At 42.2% G+C, this 23,264-nt stretch overlaps 1 protein-coding gene across 2 annotated transcripts in view; it reads left to right on the plus strand.

Moving 5' to 3' along the window:
- The window catches only part of FH (fumarate hydratase), an 87,048-nt gene that overhangs the window by 58,453 nt on the left and 5,331 nt on the right, over positions 1-23,264 (plus strand). For both annotated transcript variants that reach the window (XM_075862606.1, XM_075862605.1), the window contains exons 7-8: positions 1,721-1,924; positions 12,409-12,536. In XM_075862606.1, the coding sequence (XP_075718721.1) occupies positions 1,721-1,924; positions 12,409-12,536 (332 nt within the window). The remainder of the gene's footprint in view (positions 1-1,720; positions 1,925-12,408; positions 12,537-23,264) is intronic.

Consider the following 23,264-nt stretch of genomic DNA (forward strand, 5'->3'; position numbering starts at 1 on the left):
ATTAGAATAGGCCATCAATATCTGATCAGTGAGGAAGAAAACGTAAATATTGTAAACCGCCGCTACAAGTGTATCGGCGATTCACTGTGCGGAGTAGGCTTCCACTTAAAATGTGTCAACAAGTAAGTTGGCTATCGAAGAAGATACTATGGCAAGACTGCTTCCTAGCATTCGTAGATCTGCAGGTCGCGTGTTTTCATGTGCCCATTCATCAGGAATCCCAAAGATTTCGGAGGTTCGAAATTCATCGACAAGGAACAATACATTTTCAGGTTCAGGCCTTACCTTTTGGCCTTTTCATGTGCTCCAAATTTTTTTACAAAGGTGATGGTAAAAGTGACCGCTTTTCTTCACCTCAATGGTATAATCATCCTTTTTGGACCAAAAACTGGCAGACCATCCCTGGGTGTAAAGAGCTTTCACTAGTTTGTCCGCTTCTATTCAACCTACCTTTCTTGCTTATACTTTTGATTTCTGCAATGTTTGTTGAAAGTCTGCCGACTATTTAAAATAAAATACATATAATAGTGGTCCCAGGACTGGATCTTGTGGTATACCACTTATATGTAACTGAGAATTATTCAGGGAATGAATCATTGACCGCCACTCTGTATGCGGTCCTTGAACCGGTTTTTGGCACTAAAACATGGTGTGAAATATTGCAGACGGGCAGTCATTATCATGTAAACTTGTGAAACTTAGATTTTATATAATTTTTAAAAAGGTATTTTTACCATGTTCATGTCTGTTTCTAGGAGACACAGGTCCTCTAGCAAACAAAAAATGGCCTTGTTGCCAATAGCAACCAATCATGGCTTTCATATTCCAGAGAAGTTTGAGAACTAGGACCTGAGCTCTGAATGGTTTCTATGGGCAACAAAGTTTGGTTTTCTTTTAGACGGTTTTGATTCTTTCTTCTACTTGCTTCTTTCGTAAAATAACTGTTTGCGTTGTATAATCCGTGCTTTTGTTAAATATGTATGCAAAAAGGTGTTGCATGCCAGTAGTTTTGTAAACACGTTCACCAGTAAACTACCACTTGTATGGTATCTATAGATACAGCTTTTATGCAGATATGGGACTACCCAAGGGGGGTGTGTGTGTGTGTGTGTGTTTTTGGGGGGGGGTTAATGACTGCAATGTACATCTTGAATTTTCATGTTTTAGGAGGTGTTAAAGCTCTGCTTAGTTCAGAATGTTAGTCAGAAACCGGAATTTGTGTGCAAAATGTACAGAAGTCGATGCCCACTAAAGGGTTTAGCTATTTATTTTAGGCCTCATGCACACGACCATAAAAACACCCGTTATTGCGGGTCGTAATTACGACCCGAAATAACGGGCCCATAGACTTCTGTTAGCCACGGGTACCTTCCCGTTTTCTCACGGGAAGGTGCCCGTGCCGTTAAAAAAATAGAACATGTTCTATTTTTTTATTTTACGGGCCGTGCTGCTATACTTTATAATGGGAGCACGGCTCGGAAAAGCGGCCGGCTGCCCGTGGTCGGTCGTGCCCGGCCGTGCTCCTAATTACGAGCCGTAATTACGAGCACGGTCGTGTGCATGAGGCCTTATAGTGTGAAATGGTCCCCCCCAAAATAGAGCTGCACAATATTGTTTTATGTTTTACAAATGCCTATTACCAAGTTGTTTGATTACACTATTGTGGGATATTTTAAGTTGAAAGTATGTTTTATTTAAATTATTTTTATTTTTTTTACAGGATTACCATTTATCACTGCTCCAAACAAATTTGAAGCTCTTGCTGCTCATGATGCCCTGGTTGAATTAAGTGGGGCTTTGAACACTGTTGCCTGTAGCGTAATGAAGATTGCCAATGACATTCGTTTTCTTGGGTCAGGTCCACGATCTGGTCTCGGAGAATTAAGTTTGCCAGAAAACGAACCTGGAAGCAGCATTATGCCTGGTAATACCATAATTGTATTTTACACCCCCAGATGTATTTTTATCTTTTTCGGTGCACAGACTGGCTATTTACAAGTTGTTGTTTTTGTTTTTTTGTGTTTTTTTTGTTTTTAATTAACATGGTTAAAGGGTTATCTGGGTTTTTCTCCAGTCATCCTCGATGACGGCACCACAGGAGGATGATTCCATGCCCACCCTAATAGGGACCGGGAACACAGAGAGGTTAAAAGCCTCTCCCCATCCTAACTCCATCAGTGTTTTTCCTGTCCCTATGGGGCATGGCAGAGAGGTCTGGCCTCTGGGAAGAGAGTCTAGTACATTTATTTAAAAAATTTATTTTTTACTTTGGATCGGGCTGTTATCCTGCGCCTTTTCTGAGGTGAAGCTGAATAAGTCTAAAAAACCTACACCTCCGGTCCTCCTGGAGCTTCCCAGCTGTATACCCAGGGCCTCTTATACCTTGGAGAGATGCTGGCGGTCGGATAACGCCACTTCCGCTGCCGCGATTACTACTTCTGGTCAGTGGAATGCATATGCGTTGCAAAGCTAAAATTAGTTGTGGCGTCTGCAGGATTTTATGAAAATAAATTGGATTGGAGGCCCTGGAAAAAGATACCCTCGGATTTCAACGAGGAAGGCACTGATCCTGGCGGCAAGATTTATAAACATCCTGATCAAGAGTTCCATTCTACTAAGGTAGGACTAACAATACATGTCTAGAATGCCTGAGATAGAAGGTTCCGCCTCCCGTTCTGGTTCTGTGGATCACAGCACAAACTCCGGCCCTGTAAGTATTACTGTCAGGGGATCAGAGAGTCTTTAGAAGGGAGGCAATTGCTTATATTTCCATTTTTTTATTCTTGTTAGGGTGACAGAGGCCCCTCAAATCTTAAGAAAAGACCCATGCAAACCATAAATGTGGCATTTCATATAAAAAAAAAACAACTACCAGTTGTACATAAGAAATTCCTCTTGTCAAGCCTACACAGAAACAAATTATACGGAAAGAAGAAGCCTTTTTGGTGGATGACATAAAAATCCTTATACAAGTATAGAAATACAGTAATCTCTGGAAGCTTTCAAATATGCCCTCTGTTTACCACGGTGGTTGAAAAAAGTAAGCTAATTCCAGGTGATGATTCTGTTTCTAAAAGCTGTCAGTTTTTTATTCCTGAAGATATGGAGGAAGGGGAATTCTCATATCTTTGTGGATGATGATGAAGATAGGAAATTATTTTTCATCTGAATATATCGATTAATTATTTCAGGCCACAAGAAGCACTATGGCGATTGAAGAAATAAAAGAAAAAAGAACAGTTCATGATGATATGTTTGCAGGATTAGGTAATAGGAGAAAATGTGTTTTTCCATTCATGAAAATATAAAAAAATTAATTAAACAGGAGTGAGAAAATCGTGACAAAAGGCTAGGAATTCCTGGGAGCATAGACAATGTTTTCCTGTTGATGATGAAGAAATAACAATTTGGGAAGAAATTCCAAAAATTGATATTCAGGTAGACAAAGTGGCTAGGAAAGGGACACTTCTGTTCGAAGACTTCTCTCAGCTCAAAGATCCTATGGATCGGAAAGCTGAGAGTCTGCTAAAAAAGACCTAGGAAATCTCTTCAGCCCTTTTTAAAACAAAAGTAGCTACTACATGTGTTGCCAGATCAATGTTTCACTGGTCGGATGAACTGGCATCCCTACCTTTACTGCAGCGAGTCAGTTCGTCGCAGCCAGAATTGCTGTCCTCTCAAACACTGCTAGGCGAGTCTTATGGCTTAAATTGTGGTCGCTGGATACAGTTTCTAAATCAAAACTATGTACTACACCGTTCAAGGGAGAATGTGTTTAGACTCGCTCTGGATAAGATTCTTGAAAAGGTCTCCGATAATAAAAAATAAAAAAAAAACTTTACCTGAACCTAAACAGCCAAGAAAGAGAAAAATTACATTGAGCCTATCAAATTTCAGTCCCAAGGCTATAAAGGTAATTAAAAGTCAGGGAGATGGAGTTACCCAGAAGGTGGCAAGGGAAGAAATTTTCTTTTTAACACCAACAAACCAAACTCAGATAAACAGTGAGGTCAAAGTGGGCTGAAGAATCTCAAAAATTTACAGAGAATGGGAAAACATTACCTCAAACACCTGGATCTTAAATATAGTTCAAAACCTACAGACGCCTTTCCTTTAAAAGGAACTATAAAGCAGAATCCTGAAACTTTTCAGATGCAAGTAATGTCGCCCATTCCTCAGGTAGAGGAAGGTTTGTGCCATTATTCTTACCTATTTTTGTTAAAATAAAAACGACGGAAGGCTCTTTCAGGACACTAATAAATCTAAAATGGAATCAATCCTGCTGATTAGGAAATGGATGGATTTGAGCGACCTTCAGTATGCTTATTACATACCTATTCATCTCTGGTATCAAAATTTCTAACATTTGCCATTATTAAGAATTGCAAAGTACGTCACTTGCAGTTTTCCTCCCTTCCATTTGGGATTTCTTGTGCCCCAAGGATCTTCACTATCTTAATGGTAGAGATAGTGACTTATTTAAGAAAGCAAGAAATAAATACTGTTCCTTATTTTGACAATATTCTCATTGTGGCTCATTCATCACCCCTCTTGTGGATTCACTTAAAATAGACCTACCAGGTTTTTCGAGACTTAGGCTAGATCATAAAAGATAAGTCTTAGGAGTTCTACTAAACTCCCAAGAACAAACATCTTTTTTACCTCTGGACAAAAGACTTCAAGTTATCCAGAAGATAACTTCCTTCCGGAAACTGAGTCTCATTTAAAAGGAAGGTGTCATGAATTTATTTTTATTTTTTTTATCATATTGCTTTTAATGTAATATTTTCAAAAATGTTATTAAATTGTGTTCTCATGTTTTACTTTTTAATGTTTTCTGACTTTTACTTCTTTATGGGGGCTGCCGTTTTTTGTTTCATCTTTGTATGTGTCGATTAACGACACATACAGAGATGGAATACGGCACATACAACCCCATCGAGAATGCGAACGGGAGCCGTACCATTCTCAGTTGTGTGCGCCGCTCCCACACAGACCAAAACGAAACTCGTTCGTAGAGCGAAATCCGGTGCCGTTTTCATGTGGACCGGAAGCCGCTGCCGGACAGTAAGATGACTACTTCCGGCTGCGGCTTCCGGCCATATGTTCAACAAAGCGAAGGCGCAAGTAAGAGGAGCGTAGACCAGCGGAGGCGGCGGCAGGAGCAGGTAATTTATGATTGTGTATGTTTGTGTGTATTATGTTCGTCTGTTGAGCCCTGTATCTAATCCTCCTACACTGTGCAGTTGCTCAGAAAATGGCGGCACACAGTGTAGGAGGTTTGAAGACATTCAAATCCTTCCTTCTCCTGGCACTAGCCAGAAGAAGGGAGGGGGGATTGTGTGAGGACACTAGAGGGGTGTCCACCCCAAATTTGCAGCATACATCAATGAGGTTGTTTTACCACAGTGACCATGCTGCAATTTTGGGAACTGCTCCCTCTAGTGGCCAACACATGGAAATGTTATAAATTATAATCTAATTTATAATGTTTCCTGACTTGTGAAAAAATTAAAACAATGTGTAATCACTTAAATACTAATTGTTTAACTGAAAAACAAAAATTAGTTTCTAGCGACACATTCCCTTTAAGAAGCGCCATGTCAGTACTAGTGTCCATGACCATGTGCATTCAGTCAGTGGCATCAATCCCATACCAGATCTCTTCAAAGCCTGATACTGTTCAGCTGGGACAAGAATACACTCTCTCTGGAAAAAGAAGAAGATTCCTCTTTCCAGTTATGTGACGTCTTCTCTCCTCTGGTGGATAATTCTGAAAAAAGGGGATTTGTGGCATCAATTTCAAGTTATATCAGTGACCACTGATGCCAGCAAAAGGGTCTGGGGAGCTCTGCTACTACAGCAGACGTTCCAAGAAATTTGGGATACGACAGTCTCTCACCGTTCGTCAAACTTTGGGGAGTTAAATGCGGTTTGGGAAACCCTGAAAACATTGTCATCTGACTATGGGGGTCTCATGTACGAGTCCATGACAAGTTTGGTCCACTTGCGTCACCAAGGGGGCACAAGATATCAAAGCCTTCAAGCTTTATCAGCAAAAATATGTTTTTGGGCAGAATCGCACCTACTATCCCTTACAGCCATTCATATCAAGGGCTCATGCACTATACAGGCCAATTATCCAAGCAGAAACAATCTGGATCCAACCGAATGGAGTTTAAACAATCAAGTCTTCCAGTTAATCGTACAGAAATGGGGGCTTCCTCAGATAAACCTCTTTGCATCCCAAAGAAATCCACTCTGATGATGACATCCACTCTGGTCAGTCTTGGGCTAAGTTTTTGGAGGGAGAGTGTTGGAATTTAGGGGATGGTAGGCAGAGAAGTAGAAGAAGGCAAAAAAGGCAGCATGTGTAGAATCCACGTCTGTAACCAATTCCATACAGCTCCTTCAAACTGCAAACGTTCTGGTGAGGAGGGAACAGATAACCGCTGTTTTATCAGTTGTTGGGAGAGAAGATGTTTTCCCACCAATAACGCTAAAGGGGGTTTATCCGGGTTTTTAAAGCCTGGATAACCCCTTAATGACTGGGCCTTAAAAAGTCTTAATGACAGCCACATTTTTCAGTTTTTATCCCTCTGCATTTCAGCAGCCATAATTTTTTTTTTTTTTTTTTTTAATTCATGTGGCCGTATGAGGCATTGTTTTATGCGGGAGAAATTGTATTTTTTTTCATAGTTTGAAGGTAGAAAAAAAATATTTTTACGACGTGAATATAAGAAAAAGAGATTCTCGGCATTGTTTTTCTTGTTTTCTTTTTTTATCCCATTCACGTTTCACGATAAATAAGCCGTTAGATTAATTCTTCAGGTTATTACGGTCATTTAGATACGTAATAATATGTGTAGGCTTTTTGTTTTTATTTAGTGTAGGGGCATAAAATATATTTTATGCAAAATTACTTTTTTTTTTTGTTACTTTTTTTTAATCCCATTAAGGGCTGACTTTATTTATAACTTCATTTTTTACTTGTAATGTATTCACATACTGCTGTATGCTAATACATCATACTGTGTCACCGTGACACAGGCTGCCGTTAGGGCAGCACATAGTGTGCCCGAACAGCAGGCTTACTGAACAGACCGCCCTGGGATCATTTGTAGGTCCCCAGGGCTGTCTGCAGAGGGATTCACCGGTGTTTGATCACGTGACCGTGTTTCCGATGACTAGATCAAAGCGGGGAGTTCCCTTTGATCTTGCCACAGTCACGGGCCGTGGCGATCAAAGGGTTAAACAGCTGGGGTCTGAATGTTTTCCGTCCCCAGCTGTATTCAGCAGGCTCCTCTAAGATCAGGAGCAGTAAGTTACAGCTCCTGCTTAGAGGATGAGCGCTCACAGGAGCGTTTATCATCCTCTTCTACAGCAACGCCAAAAGACGTCAGTGTAGACTAAGGACATGCACCGCCTGCCGTCAAGACGGTGGCCGGTGACTAAGGAGTTAAAGATGTTTTCCCACCAATAACATTACTTCTCCCCCATAAATAGATAAAACAGCGGTTATCTGTCGTCCCCCCCCCCCCCTCACCAGAATGTTCGCAGTGTGAAAGAGTTGTAACAAATTGAGCAGTGCACCCCTTCAAAACAGCTAATTGACGGGGATGCCAGTAGCCAGATTCCAACCGATCAGATGTTGATAGCCTATACCATTGTTTCCCAAACTGTGGGTCGTGGTAAGACCTCCAGGGGGGGGGGGGGGTTGCGAGACACTCGCGGAGGGTCTTGGTTTAAACTGTAACTGAGTCCCCAGGACGCAGATACAGTTAAATTCAATGCTAGAGCAAGTAACTAACAACTCCTTGCGCCAGCATTTCCTATACCGTGAGTGGCTCGGCGCAGACAGGCGCCCCACCCCTGACCGCACAATTGTCTTGTTTTCGATTGTTGCAGGAACTTATTTTTTAAATGGCGCGAAGTACCAGCATCTAACTACGAATGATGATGACATACGTCAGACGAAATGGGTCTATGTACGGTAGTGGTGGGTCCCAAAGAAAAGTCTCGGCCAAAAGTGGGTCCCGGCCACGAAGTTTGGGAAACACTGGCCTATACTGAGGATAAGCCATCAATGTCTTATGACTAGACAATCCCTTTAACCTGCAAGCTCTTAAAGGGAGCCTGTCACCAGCATTTCACCTATTAAACCGGCAATACCTGGTGGTAGTGGGTGAAAAATAATTTCTATATAACCTATAATTATCTTGTTAGTCAGCTCTGTACCTTTTTAGTATTTCATTTTTTTTTTTGTGTTCCCACACCGTATGCTAATGAGCATAAGAGTCAAATCTTCATTTGAAAAGAGTCCTATCTTCATTCCTCAAGTCTTTCTGAGTTTACCCCACCTTCTTACTTTTGATTTACAGCTTCTCATCTTCCCCCAGCACACACAATCCCACGCTTGTGCATTGATGTCCTGTTCTGGTGTGAGCGCACAAAGGGACACTGGATTATTACAATAAAAGAAGCAAAATGTTTTCAGACCGTTCTTTACAGTCGGAGGAGGAGTTTAGGAGAGGGGATAACTGCAATGAACTTTTGATGTCAGCGGCCTGTGAGGGATAAGTAAAGTTCAATGGGTGAAATGCTGGTGACAGGTTCCCTTTAAGCTGAACCCAGGCCTCAGCATTCAGAAAGTCCACCGAAATTAAATTTCTTGCAATCCGTTTTCTAGCCAGAGGCAGGATTTAACCGGGGCAAAAAGAAGGCAGACTTGTTGTAAAGGATCTGCCAGGCACAGCTTCGGGGTTAACTCCCAGAACTAATCAGTCAGCACCTGAGAATACATCCCTGAGACTGACTCCTGCTTCCACCATTCAGGCTGGCAGGCTTAGGAGTGGGAGAGCCTATCGTAACCTGGCCAGACTCAGCTAGCTCCCGCCCTCGGTCTATTTAAGCCTGCACTTCCTGTCCCTCGGTGCTTGTGATTCTTTCCTTGTGGTTTCCTGGCCCAGCTACAGCTCCTGCTATTTTTGATCCTGCTCCATACAGACCCTGGCTTACCGACTACTCTTCTGCTTTTCGTTTTGTACCTCGCACACTCCTGGCTTGACTCGGCTCGTTCACCACTCTGGTTGCTCACGGTGTTGCCGTGGGCAACGGCCCCTTTTCCTTGCTTGTGTTCCTTTGTATGTTTGTCGTGCACTTACTGAGCGCAGGGACCGCCGCCCAGTTGTACCCCGTCGCCTAGGGCGGGTCGTTGCAAGTAGGCAGGGACAGAGTGGCGGGTAGATTAGGGCTCACTTGTCCGTCTCCCTACCCCCTGCCATTACACTTGTGGCCTTCATTAGGCCCCTAGGCTGCCGTGACAATTATCAGCACCCGGCGTTCGCGTCTCGGGTCCATTGGGTTGTCGGAGGGGGGACGCCTCTCTCTCTCTCTGCTTAAATGCTGCGGTCACTATTAGCAGCTGAATCTAAGTGGTTAAAGGGTCAGGATCAGAGTTGCCTGTTAGTGCGAGGTGTCAGCTTTAAGACACATCTGACACCTGCAGCGTATGGAGCGGGCTCGGCACATACTTGGACGCCTGCAAAAGGTCGTACGTATGTTTGTAAACAGAAAAGCATGTGGTGCTTTTCTGTTTTCAATCATAGTTTTGACTGCTGTTGCGCGAATGACGCGCGGCACACGAAAGTGCTTCCGTGTGCTGCGCGTGATTTTCACGCACCCATTGACTTCAAATATAGGACATGTTGTGCGTTTCACACAGCGGACATACGCTGCGTGAAAATCACGGATTGTCTGAACGGCCCCATTGACTAACATAGGTCCGTGCGAGGCGCGTTAAAATCATGCGCGTTGCACGGATGTATTACACGTTCGTCTAAATAAGCCCTTAAACGGTCTGCTTAGCACTGTATCTAATCCTCCTACACTGTGCATTCGCTCAGAAAATGGCAGCACACAGTGTAGGAGGTTTGAAGATTCAACCCCCTCCTTCTCCTGGCACTAGAGCTTTATAAAATATAACTTTTACTTCATATTGTTTAAAATAATGTGCAAAACATACACACAGGACAAATTTAAAGGCTAAAAATGTGCTCTCTTTTGTGAGAGAAAACTGACATTCTGTACGTTTTGTGCAGAGTAAATGCAAAGCTCCAAATATTACTGCATAAAGGAGGAGGTTTTTTCAAAGGTATATTTTGGGGTAATCCACCCCCCTACCCATTCTATAGTGTGTCCAAGTCCATCTTGATCCTGTAGCTGGGGACTGGGAAACCTCCTATTTTCCTTTTATATGTGTCCAGGCAGATAATGCTGTTCTCCCGACGCGTTTCCTTGTGGCCAAGATTCTTCAGGGGAGTTTAGGCCAATTAGCCTCTATGGTCAGAGGCTTTGGAGCAAGAAAAAAGATAAATCCTATGCAGTGGCAAAGAAAGTTAAGTGCATCTGTTCCCACGATGCTGGGATAAACGCCTGTCACGGCGTGTAACGTCCTCCCTCACATGTGTAAGGAGTCCTCTATTTATCTCAGGAGATCCTCCCCACCCCTATGACGTATCTGTGGGTGTGTTCATGAGTAGCAACTGTAGCGATGTCAACAAAGGAAAAAACCTTCCAAAAGAAGGCAGATATCCATGTCTGCATGAGCAGCACATAGCTCCTCCCACCAGGGCCGACAGCCAATGAGTTAGTGTGTCCTGTCACAGCTGGTGATTCGCTTTATTTGCAGCTGAGCCGGCCGTCTGTGAACAGGAGCATAAAGAATGCCTGTCTACACGTGATGAAATCCATTGGAATGTAAGACCAGGAGGGAGGGAGGGGATAAGATGTGTTCTAATGTAGTCCATTAATCTCGGTTTAATAGGCAGTATAAAACATTTACTGATATTAACTAAACACCGTAGGAGACTTTAGAACACATCTTATCCCCTCCCTCCCTCCTGGTCTTACATTCCAATGGATTTCATCACGTGTAGACAGGCATTCTTTATGCTCCTGTTCACAGACGGCCGGCTCAGCTGCAAATAAAGCGAATCACCAGCTGTGACAGGACACACTAACTCATTGGCTGTCGGCCCTGGTGGGAGGAGCTATGTGCTGCTCATGCAGACATGGATATCTGCCTTCTTTTGGAAGGTTTTTTCCTTTGTTGACATCGCTACAGTTGCTACTCATGAACACACCCACAGATACGTCATAGGGGTGGGGAGGATCTCCTGAGATAAATAGAGGACTCCTTACACATGTGAGGGAGGACGTTACACGCCGTGACAGGCGTTTATCCCAGCATCGTGGGAACAGATGCACTTAACTTTCTTTGCCACTGCATAGGATTTATCTTTTTTCTTGCTCCAAAGCCTCTGACCATAGAGGCTAATTGGCCTAAACTCCCCTGAAGAATCTTGGCCACAAGGAAACGCGTCGGGAGAACAGCATTATCTGCCTGGACACATATAAAAGGAAAATAGGAGGTTTCCCAGTCCCCAGCTACAGGATCAAGATGGACTTGGACACACTATAGAATGGGTAGGGGGGTGGATTACCCCAAAATATACCTTTGAAAAAACCTCCTCCTTTATGCAGTAATATTTGGAGCTTTGCATTTACTCTGCACAAAACGTACAGAATGTCAGTTTTCTCTCACAAAAGAGAGCACATTTTTAGCCTTTAAATTTGTCCTGTGTGTATGTTTTGCACATTATTTTAAACAATATGAAGTAAAAGTTATATTTTATAAAGCTCTATCATTATTCCAGTGATTCTTTACTAATTCTAAATAGAGTATTTATGCTATAAAAAACCTTTGGTGGAAGGAATAAAAATACCACCTGACATCTATTCTCCTGGCACTAGCCAGAATAAGGGAGGGGGGATTGTGTAAGGAAACTAGAGCGAGTGTGTCTACCCCAAATTTGCAGCATAAAGCAATGAGGTTGCTTTACCACATTGATCATGCTGCAATTTTGAGAACAGCTCCCTCTAGTGACCAGCACATGGAAATTTTATAAATTAGAATCTAATTTATAATATTTCCTGACTTTTGAAAATGTTTTAAAAATTAAAACAATGTGTAATCACTTAAATAATGATTGTTTAACTAAAAAAAAATAATAATTTCTAGCGACACATTCCCTATAAGGGGCTAATTATTTATATATATTTTTTAAAATAAAACAGGTACCCTATTGCTGCTGATGGGTACTTTTTAAAAATCGGCATAATAAACAAATGCCACAAAAAAAACTGTGAAGGAGGCCTTAGACAGAATGTAAAATGTTTTCCATAAGAACCCCATATTTCGATCTTTAAATCCTGAAGCATTGTTAAATTAGATCTATTTTAGTATGGTAGATTTAGGGGTTCAAAGATCTCGTAGAAAGCCAAATGTTGTTGCATTTTATGACCTGCACTATTATTTTATGCCATATTTTTCTTCTCCCCCTAAAGGAAAAGTGAATCCTACACAGTGTGAAGCTGTTACTATGGTAGCTGCTCAAGTGATGGGTAACCATGTTGCTATAACGATAGGAGCTAGTAATGGACACTTTGAATTAAATGTTTTCAAGCCTTTAATTGTAAGTATTTTTTTAATTCTTTATCCTACTAGTGTTTTATAGTTTGCATTTGCTTTTAAAGGCAATTTGGATATTAAAAACTTGATGGACATGTGTCTTTTTTCAGCCGTACTAACTAGTTACATAGTTAGTACGGCTGAAAAAAGACACATGTCCATCAAGTTTAACCAAGGGACAGGAAGAGGGAAGGGAAAAATTTCTACACATAGGAGCTAATACTTTTTTTGTTCTAGGAAATGATCTATCCCTTTTTTAAAGCCATCTACTGTCCCTGCTGTGACCAGCTCCTGCGGTAGGCTATTCCATAGATTCACAGTTCTTACAGTAAAGAAGGCTTGTCGCCTCTGCAGGTTGAACCTTTTTTTCTCCAGATGAAGGGAGTGCCCCCTTGTTTTTTGAGGGGGTTTTACATGGAACAGGATTTCACCATATTTTTCCTATCTGCCATTAATATATTTATATTAATTAATCATGTCCCCCCTTAGTCGTCTTTTTTCAAGGCTAAATAGGTTTAGTTCTTTTAATCTTTCCTCATAACTTAGATTTTCCATGCCCCTTATTAGCTCCGTTGCTCTTCATTGTATTTTTTCCAACTCCAGGGCAGCCTTTCTATGAACTGGAGCCCAGAACTGAACTGCATATTCTAGATGAGGCCTCACTAATGCTTTGTAAAGTGGTAATATTACATCCCTGTCTTGCGAGTCCATGCCTCTTTTAATACACGACAATATCCTGCTGGCCCTTGAAGCAGCTGATTGACACTGCATGCTGTTATTGAGTTTATGATTTACAAGTACACCCATATCCTTCTCAACAAGTGACTCCCCCAGTGTAGCTCCCCCTAGGACATATGATGCATGCAGGTTGTTGGTACCCAGATGCATAACTTTACATTTATCTACATTAAACTTCATTTGCCAACTCAATGCCCAAACACGTTGTTTAAATCAGCTTGCAATTCACGAACATCTTCCATAGACTGAACTATATTACATAGCTTGCTGTCATCTGCAAAAATAGAAATAGTGCTATTAATCCCATCCTCTGTATCATTAATAAATAAGTTGAATAATAGTGGTCCCAGCACCGAACCCTGGGGTACACCACTTATAACCGGGGAACATTCAGAGTAAGAATCATTTATCACAACTCTCTGGATACGGACCTTGAGCCAATTCTCAATCCAATTACAAATTATTTTTTCTAAACCTATAGTCCTTAATTTACCCATTAGACGTTCTTAGAGGGTCCGTGTCAAATGCCTTTGCAAAGTCCAAAAACACTATATCCACAGCGGCCCCTCTGTCTAGGCTTCTGCTCACCTTTTAATAAAAACAGATCAGGTTAGTTTGACAACTTCTGTCCTTAGTAAAACCGTGCTGGCTGTCTCTTATAATAATATTTATTGTTCCATAATCATGTATATAGTCCCTCAATAGCTCCTCAAACATTTTCCCCACAATTGATTTTAAGCTTACTGGTCTATAATTACCTGGGGAAGACCTAGAGCCCTTTTTTTGAAAATAGGCACCACATTTGCCATGCGCCAGTCCCTTGCCACTATTCCAGTCACTATAGAATCTCTGAATATTATGAAAAGGTGGACAGAAATAACTGAACTAAGCTCTTTAAGAATTCCAGGGTGTATTCCATCTGGTCCCGGGGCCTTGTGCACATTTTATTTTATTTAGCTTGGACCATATATACATTCATCCAATTCAGTATATCAACTGATATATTAACAGCACTGGCACCACCAGCTACATCAGCTGCTCTTTCTTCAGTTGTATATACAGAGCTAAAGAACCCATTTAGTAACTCTGCCTTCTCTTGATCCCCTGTGACCAACTCCCCATTACCACTATCTAGGGGTCCTACATGTTCAGACCTTTGCTTTTTTGCATTTATATACCTGAAGAATTTTTGGGGATTTGTTTTACTATCCTTGGCCACCTGCCTTTCATTTTGTATTTTTGCTAATTTTATTACATTTTTACAGATTTCATTACGCTCTTTATAATTTAAAAAGGCTACAGCTGTACCCTCAGAGTTGTATTTTTTAAATGCCCTTTTTTTGTCATGTATTGCCCTTTTTCCAGAAGGTGTAAGCCATGTGGGATTTCATTTTAGTCGTTTATGCTTGTTACCTATAGGAATAAATTTTGCACTATAATTACCCAAAGTAGATTTGAAAATCTCCCATTTATCATTTAGCCTAGTTCTTTAAAATTATTCTTAAGGCTCCTCCACCTACCATTTATTCTGTCGTTGGTACCTACATGGACCACAACAGCTGGATCATCACCAGCCCCTCCCAGCAATTTGTCCACCCGTTCCACCACATGCCGAAACCTGGCACCAGGGAGACCGCAAACCATTCGGTTGAGGCGGTCTTGGCGACAAATTATTTTATCCGTCTTCCTGATTATAGAATCCCCTACAACTATCAATTGTCTTGGCTTACCCGCATTACCATCCCACCGACTACTAGCTGGGCTGTTCTCCCGGCTGTTAGGGAGATCAGTATCCACTAGGGCTGTCATTTCTGAGACAGACACCCTCGCATCATCACCCAACTTGGCAATTTTGCTTGGAATATCAGAAACAGGATTGGCCTTTCTTTTCTTGGACCCCTTTCTACTGCCCCTAACTATATTAACCCAGCTACTTGCCTGATCCTGCTGACCCATGTCGTCACCATCCAGATCTACCCCACTAACTGGATGCTCCGTGAGCAGAAAGCTCCGCTCAAGATTGTCTATCTTCCTCAGTGTTGCATTCTGCTCCTCCAGATCTCTAATGTGAGCTTCCAGGTGACCAACATGCTCACATCTGCCACAGAGATATTCACCCTGGAACTCAGGCTCCAGTCGTGCATACATATGGCAAACTGTGCACTGAAGAAAACCTCCAATCTTGCTGTCCATTATCCCAGTTACAAAAAAACAACAGTGAACAGTTGTTAAAGTCAAAGAAAAGAAGAAGAGTACTTACAGGCGCTTTAACTCCTCTTTTTAACTCCGGTTTTGTAACTCCACTTGATATACAAACCACTTGTTTAACAAGCCCACCAGAGCATATGATTTTAGTAACGTATATTATTATAATATAAATATGTATTTTTATTGGCCAAAACGGCAGCAATCACATCCTAAAACAGTGCAGTGTGCAGATTATTTGAATTCCCTATGGTTGTCCTTTTAGTCCAATCAGTAGTTGTGTGTGTGTGTGTGTGCATGTGTATGTGTGTGTGTGTGTGTGTGTGTGTGTGTATGTGTATATATATATATATATATATATATATATATATACTTATGGAGGATTATCATGCACCTATCTGGGCTATGAACTGTTGACAACAGTCTAAGCTAGGACGACGTGTTAGTGTGGCAGTTGCTATAATTTCAGGGGCGTGGCTTGGCCAGACATGTGCGCGGCAGCAGCATAACGGAGCTCCCGCCGACAACACTGTTTCCTGGCTCTCCAGGCACACACCAAGTCCTTTGTCGGCTATACGCCATTCCTGTTATCTCCTGTATGTCCTGTCGCCGCCGGTAGATTTATTATGGCTTGCAGACAGAGTAAAAGGTTAAAGCACACAGCGGTAGTGCCGGACCGCACCATCTTAAATGGCGGCGGCACACAGTACCTGGGACCAGAGTGGCTAAAAGTTTGCCCGCAGAGCGGCTGTATATGCGAGGGACCACCACAACAGATTTGCAGTGCTCTCTATAGACAATGTTGAGTTGCTGGAGGAGGGAGACATTATGGATGGAGCAGAGAATTAGACTTCTACTGTGGATGCTTCTGTGAGTACTGTACCCAGCCCTGTAGACACAAGAGCACGGGAAATTAGGGGAGGACGGCCATGTTCAACGGATTGATGAACCCACGCTTAAAGATGTATTACAAGCTGTTACTCCATGCAGTGCCTCTTTGAACTGTCTTTTATGCGACAAAGTGGTGAAGGGCTGTGTGAATGAGGTGGAGGATAAATTGCCCTCGCTAAACGCTGACTCCTGCAGACATGATCAACAGATTGCTGTTTTATTAGTCAAAACTGATTATATGGAAAATTGCCTGCAGCAAAATAATGTAAGGGTGCTGGGCATAACAGAAAGAACTGAAGGGCCCAATCCCACTGACTTTTGAGGTCTAGCTTAAAAATATATTTTCCCCGGACCTTCTGTCTCCACTGTATGCTTTGGAAAGGGTGCACCGGCTCCCTACTGGCCCATTTCTGCAGGGTGCCCCGACTCACCCTAATGTGCTAATAATAATAAAGTTACTTCACTGCAATGATAGAGACCGAATAATAAAAGCTGCTAGAAACCCTTCTGATATAGGTGCAAAAATAAAGAACGCAATTTCTGGATGTTATAAATCAGGGCGAGCCCTTGCAGTGCCTTGTTCTTTGCTCTACCCAGCTCATCTGAGAATTGTGGCGCTAGATGGTACCTGTTTCTTTGAGGACCCTAGAGTTGAGTTACGCTGAATGGGCAATGCCTGCGGCAAGAGGGAAAGAGCTGATCCTGTTCCTAACGAAGATCGTACCCTTGGGTATCCCAGAGTGACTGTTTGGATTATATATCGCTGTACACTACATAGCCCGAGGAGCACATGTATCCTTTCAAGGACGGGAGGCACATTGCTACTACTGACTGACTTATTTGTTATCTGTTGTATTTTTATGTCCAGTTTCATTGAGGACCAGTGCAGGCATGGATTTGTGGGTTTTGCTGCTGTTGTAAGGTTTGTTTTTTCTTTAGGGGTTCTGGGGTTATTTGCTCAGTCCAACATGGTATTTTTTTGTATTCTCTATTTACCATTTTGTCGGTAAAAAGGGAATTCAATACTCTGGATTATGATACACTCAGCTTATAACAATGGGTGAGCAGGTTACAATTGTAAGCTGGAATGTGAATGGTTTGGGTGATCCGACTAGGCGTTTTGAGATATTTGATTGCTTACGCGCACACATGCCATCAATAATTGTCTCCAAGAGACTCTTCTGAATAGGGACATAACTGGTATCCTGAATAGAGCCTGGATGAGTCATGTGTTTCATTCTGCATTTTCTAGTTATGCCCAAGGGGTCAGTGTTTTTACACATAAATCCATACCATTTGACCGAATTGCTATTAAACTGGACCAGCAGGGCAGATATGGTTGTCTTCACTGTCAGATTTTTGAAACTGAATGCCTGCCTGTATATACCACCTCCCATATAGTCATACGGTTCTTAGAGCGTTACTGTTCTGGGTTAATACTTACCTATTTTCTATTATAACGGTGGGGGGACTATAATTATGTTGTTCACCGCTACTGGGATAGGTTTCATTTGGAGCCAGTTTGGGCACAAGACTCCTTGACTAATTTTGGTGACCTGCTGAGGAAATTGTCGCTTACTGACCTTTGACGGATTTGCCACCCATGGGACAGACCATTTTCGTGCCATTCAAGGTCACACAACACACTATCGCGTATTGATCTTGCTGCGGAAACGGAACGTACTCTTGAACAATTGGTATCCATTAAATATTCACCCAGCGTTCCTTCACCCAGTGTTCTTTCACCCAGCGTACTTTGGCCTTAGTGATGAGATTATGCCCATTATCAGCTCTGATACTCCCACAAAGTTTATGGTCCTTTAATACGTTCTGACTCCCGGCAGTTAAGCATCCCAAAATAGAAACCTCTCTAGGGGGATATTTCAGACATAATGAAGGTGCGGTTTCCTCGGGTGTCTTATGGGATGCTATGAAGGCATGTCCCAGGGGTGCACTTATACAGGAGGTAAGCAGGGTTAAACTCAAAACGCGTCAATTTGGAGAATTTTTGCAACTGAAAGTTCAACAACTAGAACGACTGTTTTGTGGAAAGGGATAAGCCAACGACCATGCTAGAGTGAAGGGATGCACAAGATAATGCTCATAAGATTGAATTGGAAAAAAATAAACTGGCTTTTCAGCAGCAGAAATACTATGATGAAGAGGAAAAAGCTGGGCATGTCCTAGTTCTGATAGCCAGGGCACAGTCAGGCTCTTCATATGTGTCTGCCATGAAGACTGGAGAAGGGGCAATGGTGTATGATACTTCACAAATTTTGCCTTTGTTCAATTCCTTCTGCACAAATTTGTATGGCTTTAAACTGGAGTACACTAAGGAACAGTTTCATATTTAGGAGGTCTTACTCTACCTAAGTTGCCTGATGTTGACACAGAAAACTTAAATGGCCTGCTAACTATTGATGAACTTGAGAAAGCAGTGGCTTTCAAGGCTAATAACAAATACCCAGGAGTCAATGGTATTTCTATGGAAATATGTAAGAAGTTTGATGGCGTTTTGCTCCTCAAATACTAGTCTTTCAGGAGGCTTCCGAATCTGGGCGCTTACCAAAGTCTATGGAAAAAGCCATTATAGTGGTTTTGCCTCAACCCAGCAAAGATCCCCTTATACCGGACTCTTACCGATCCATATTGGTGTTTTTTGTTGTGTTTTTTTTAATCAAATATTCGTATTGCAGAATTTCACATCTTAACCCCTTCCCTCCACAGCCAATTTTCGGTTTTTAATTCTTGTTTTTTTCCTCACCCGCTTTCAAAAGACATAACTTTTATTAATATTCCGTCGACGGAGTAGTATAACGGCTTATTTTTTGTGGGGCGGGCTTTAGTTTTTATTGGTATAATTTTGCGGTACTTGCGACTCTTTGATCACTTTTTATTTCATATTTTTGAAGAGCTAAGGTGACCAAAAAACATCAAATGTGTTTTTCATATTTATGTCTTTATTTTTTACAGTGTTCACCATGCGGGTTAATTAACATTATATTGTAATATTTTGTTCTGACTTTTATGAACAATGCCATACCAGTCTTTTTTTTTTCTTTTGTGTACAAACGTTATTCAACTGTTGTATAGGGAACTTAAACCAGCGACCGTTGTATCATTTGCATGATATACTTCAATACTAATGTATTGCAGTATATTTCTATACTGTCATTCTCCAATGAAGCTTCAGGGCTTCATAGGAGTACAAAGATGGCGGACCTGGGGGTCTTCGTTAGGTCCTTCCAGGCTGCCAAAAGAATCATTGGGGGCTGATGGCACGTCGGAAGGGGTCGCACCTCTCTTTCAAACTGCTAGATGCTCCGGTGGCTATTGACCGTGGCATCTAAGGTGTTTAACAGACGGATTCAAAGTTAACCTTGATTCTGTCCGTTGCAGAGAGGTGTCAGCTGTAACATATAGTTGACACATGCTCGGCCCGTGAGCCCACCCCCTACAACCCCTTAACACCTGTCACATACAGTTACGTTCTAATGCGTTATGGGGGAAAAATACAAAAAAGTAAAAAATCCCCATCCCCCCCTACTCCTTACTTAACACGTGAGTCATATAGCATAAATCTACATACCGTGCCCACCAAAAGTTCTGAAACACCCTCATAACTTTTGAACGGCTCGAGGTAGAGGGATGAAATTAGGTGGGATTTAATGGGGTTATAAAACCTGCCAGTTAACGCCAAACCCCCCCCCCCACCCCCTTGGGCGGCGGTGGGGTGGACGAGGGCAGCAAAATCTTAAATGGCACGGGGGGGACGAGTGGGGGCTCATTTGAAAGCTCTTTTCAATGCAAAAACGATGCTGCAAACCATTTTGAGATAGGGTTTTTTTTTCATTCAGATATTTAACTTTAAAGTTATCATCTTCATTATAGGCTACTGGCGCTGATATAATTTTGTTGTGCTCCACTTGAGACAGATGTATGGGGATCATCATGTATAGTGAGTAAAACATCTAAAGCTTTTTCATCATTACTAGCATGTTTCGGTCTTCCGGATCTTGGTGTGTCTTTAATTGAACCGGTTATTTCGAAACGATGAACAGTTCTTTTAACAGTTGACAATGAAATTGGATCACGGATAGGATAAGTGGCATTGAATAAAGCCGCTACTTCTCGATAGGATATTATTTTTTCTTCGCCATACCCTCTCCATCAATAAAGTGATCCTTTCCGTTTTCAATGAAATGCATTTTGTGATATGACAATAGAAATGTACAAAAATTTAAATTACTCTCTGAATTAGCGCTCTCTGAAATTCACAAGCGACTACCGAAATGTGTACACATGAAATCATGTTACAATCGTAGACTAGGTCCATTTTGTATCGCCGAGGCCGATTTGTAATAATACGTAATTTAAAGTCACCTTGATGTGACATTCCCAAGCACGCGCACACGACCCACACACATTTAGGATTTTACCCGCGCGTTACATTTTGGGTAATGCGAACACCGGTGGTAGCCGATTAATGAAGATGATAACTTTAAAGTTTAAAATATCTCAGCGAGAAAAAAAAATCCTCTCTCAAAAATAGATTGCGGCATTGTTTTCATATTGACACGAGCCCCCCCCCCCCCATGCCACTTAAAGAGGCTCTGTCACCAGATTTTGCAACCCCTATCTGCTATTGCAGCAGAAAGGCGCTGCAATGTAGATTACAGTAACGTTTTTATTTTTAAAAAACGAGCATTTTTGGCCAAGTTATGACCATTTTCGTATTTATGCAAATGAGGCTTGCAAAAGTACAACTGGGCGTGTTGAAAAGTAAAAGTACAACTGGGCGTGTATTATGTGCGTACATCGGGGCGTGTTTACTACTTTTACTAGCTGGGCTTTCTGACGAGAAGTATCATCCACTTCTCTTCACAACGCCCAGCTTCTGGCAGTGCAGATCTGTGACGTCACTCACAGGTCCTGCATCGTGTCGGCACCAGAGGCTACAGTTGATTCTGCAGCAGCATCAGCATTTGCAGGTAAGTAGCTACATCCACTTACCTGCTAACGCCGATGCTGCTGCAGAATCATCTGTAGCCTCTGGTGCCGATGTGTCCTCGCTCGTCCGACACGATGCAGGACCTGTGAGTGACGACACAGCGTGATCTCTGGAGAACACGCTGTGTCTGCACTGCCAGAAGCTGGGCGTTGTGAAGAGAAGTGGATGATACTTCTCATCAGAACGCCCAGCTAGTAAAAGTAGTAAACACGCCCTGATGTACGCACATAATACACGCCCAGTTGTACTTTTACTTTTCAACACGCCCAGTTGTACTTTTGCAAGCCTCAGTTGCATAAATACAAAAATGGTCATAACTTGGCCAAAAATGCTCGTTTTTTAAAAATAAAAACGTTACTGTAATCTACATTGCAGCGCCGATCTGCTGCAATAGCAGATAGGGGTTGCAAAATCTGGTGACAGAGCCTCTTTAAGATTTTTGCTGCCCACGCCCTCCCCACCACCCCCAAGTGGGTGGGGGTCTTGTTGTTTTGTTACGTTAACTGGTAGATTTTATGACCCCATTAAATCCCACCAAATTTCAACCCTCTGCCTCGAGCCGTTCAAAAGTTATGAGGGTGTTTCAGAACTTTTGGTTTGGTGGGCACTGTTTAGTGCTCACCGATCCATTTCTTTACTTCCCACTGATATTAAGATTTTAGCTAAGGTTCCGGCCCTTAGATTGTCAACTGTGGTTTCTTTTATTTACTCGTACTGACCAATCTGGTTTCATGACAGACCAGTCTACTGCTGTTTAATATTCGCAGAATTTATCTTTAATATGCAGCCTCCAGTTGATAACCCCGGAGATAGGGTCAGTTGCTCCCATGGCGCAGCCAAAGCGTTTGATAGTGTAGAGTGAACAAATCCCAGAAAATAACTATATTAATTTAAAATCACTGAAAAAGGCCATACTTACTCATACAAGGGCAGGTACAAATACCAATTCACAACCGGATGCAGACAAACCACAATGCTACATAGAGGGAGATTGCTCAAGTGGAAAATACTAATGAACATCCACTCCCACGCCTACTATTCATGAGAGGGGTAGCTGCTTAGTGTAATCATTGCACACAGCTATAGCTTCTATAAGTGTGCAAGTCACATGTTACATGTAGTGCACCATTCTGGCATTAGTTACACCCATACTATTAGATCAAGTGGGCTGCCCAGCACCCAAGCTGAGTGGGCCTAATTGTGGGAAGTTTTAGTGAAATTTAGGTTGGAAGATCAATTTATTTCCTGGGTAAAATTAGACGGAGCTACCGCTGTAATAACTGGCAGGTATGTGGACCCACTGGCCACTCCGCCGTAAAGAAGCCGCTGCTGATCAACAGAATCTGTGAGAGTTGGTAATAATAACTCCTGTAATGATCGTAATGATAAAGTACCTGGAATGTCAGAAGTGGGTTTATGCCAAACAGGGGGAAGCAGGCCTGTGCGGGATAATGATGTTTGGCTAGGACACCGGACTGGAGTAGTGCAGTCGTCTCGGACACTGCTTGGCACGGGTACCGGACCCAGATGGTGAAGTTGTCTCGGATCTCGACTTAGGCCTCATGCACACGTCCGTATTCTGGTCCGTATTTGGCTTCAGTATTTGGAAGCCTAAACCAGGAGTTGCAAATCTTTCCATTATAGGTTTTTTCTGTTTATGTTCCATTACTGGTTTTGGCTTCAAAATACTGACCAGAAGACTGACGTGTGCAAAGAGGCCTTAGACACAAAAACAGGATACAGCTAAGGAACCATTTGCTAGACCACCATAGGAAAGACACAACATTGCTCAGGCACTAGGGAAAAGGGCAGATTATATATTCTAGGGTGTACAAGGATAGGCTAGGGAAACTTTTACTGGTGCGCACGCTGGCCCTTTAAGAGCAC

Source organism: Rhinoderma darwinii, chromosome 4 (genome assembly GCF_050947455.1).
Source record: "Rhinoderma darwinii isolate aRhiDar2 chromosome 4, aRhiDar2.hap1, whole genome shotgun sequence".
NCBI lineage: Eukaryota > Metazoa > Chordata > Amphibia > Anura > Rhinodermatidae > Rhinoderma > Rhinoderma darwinii.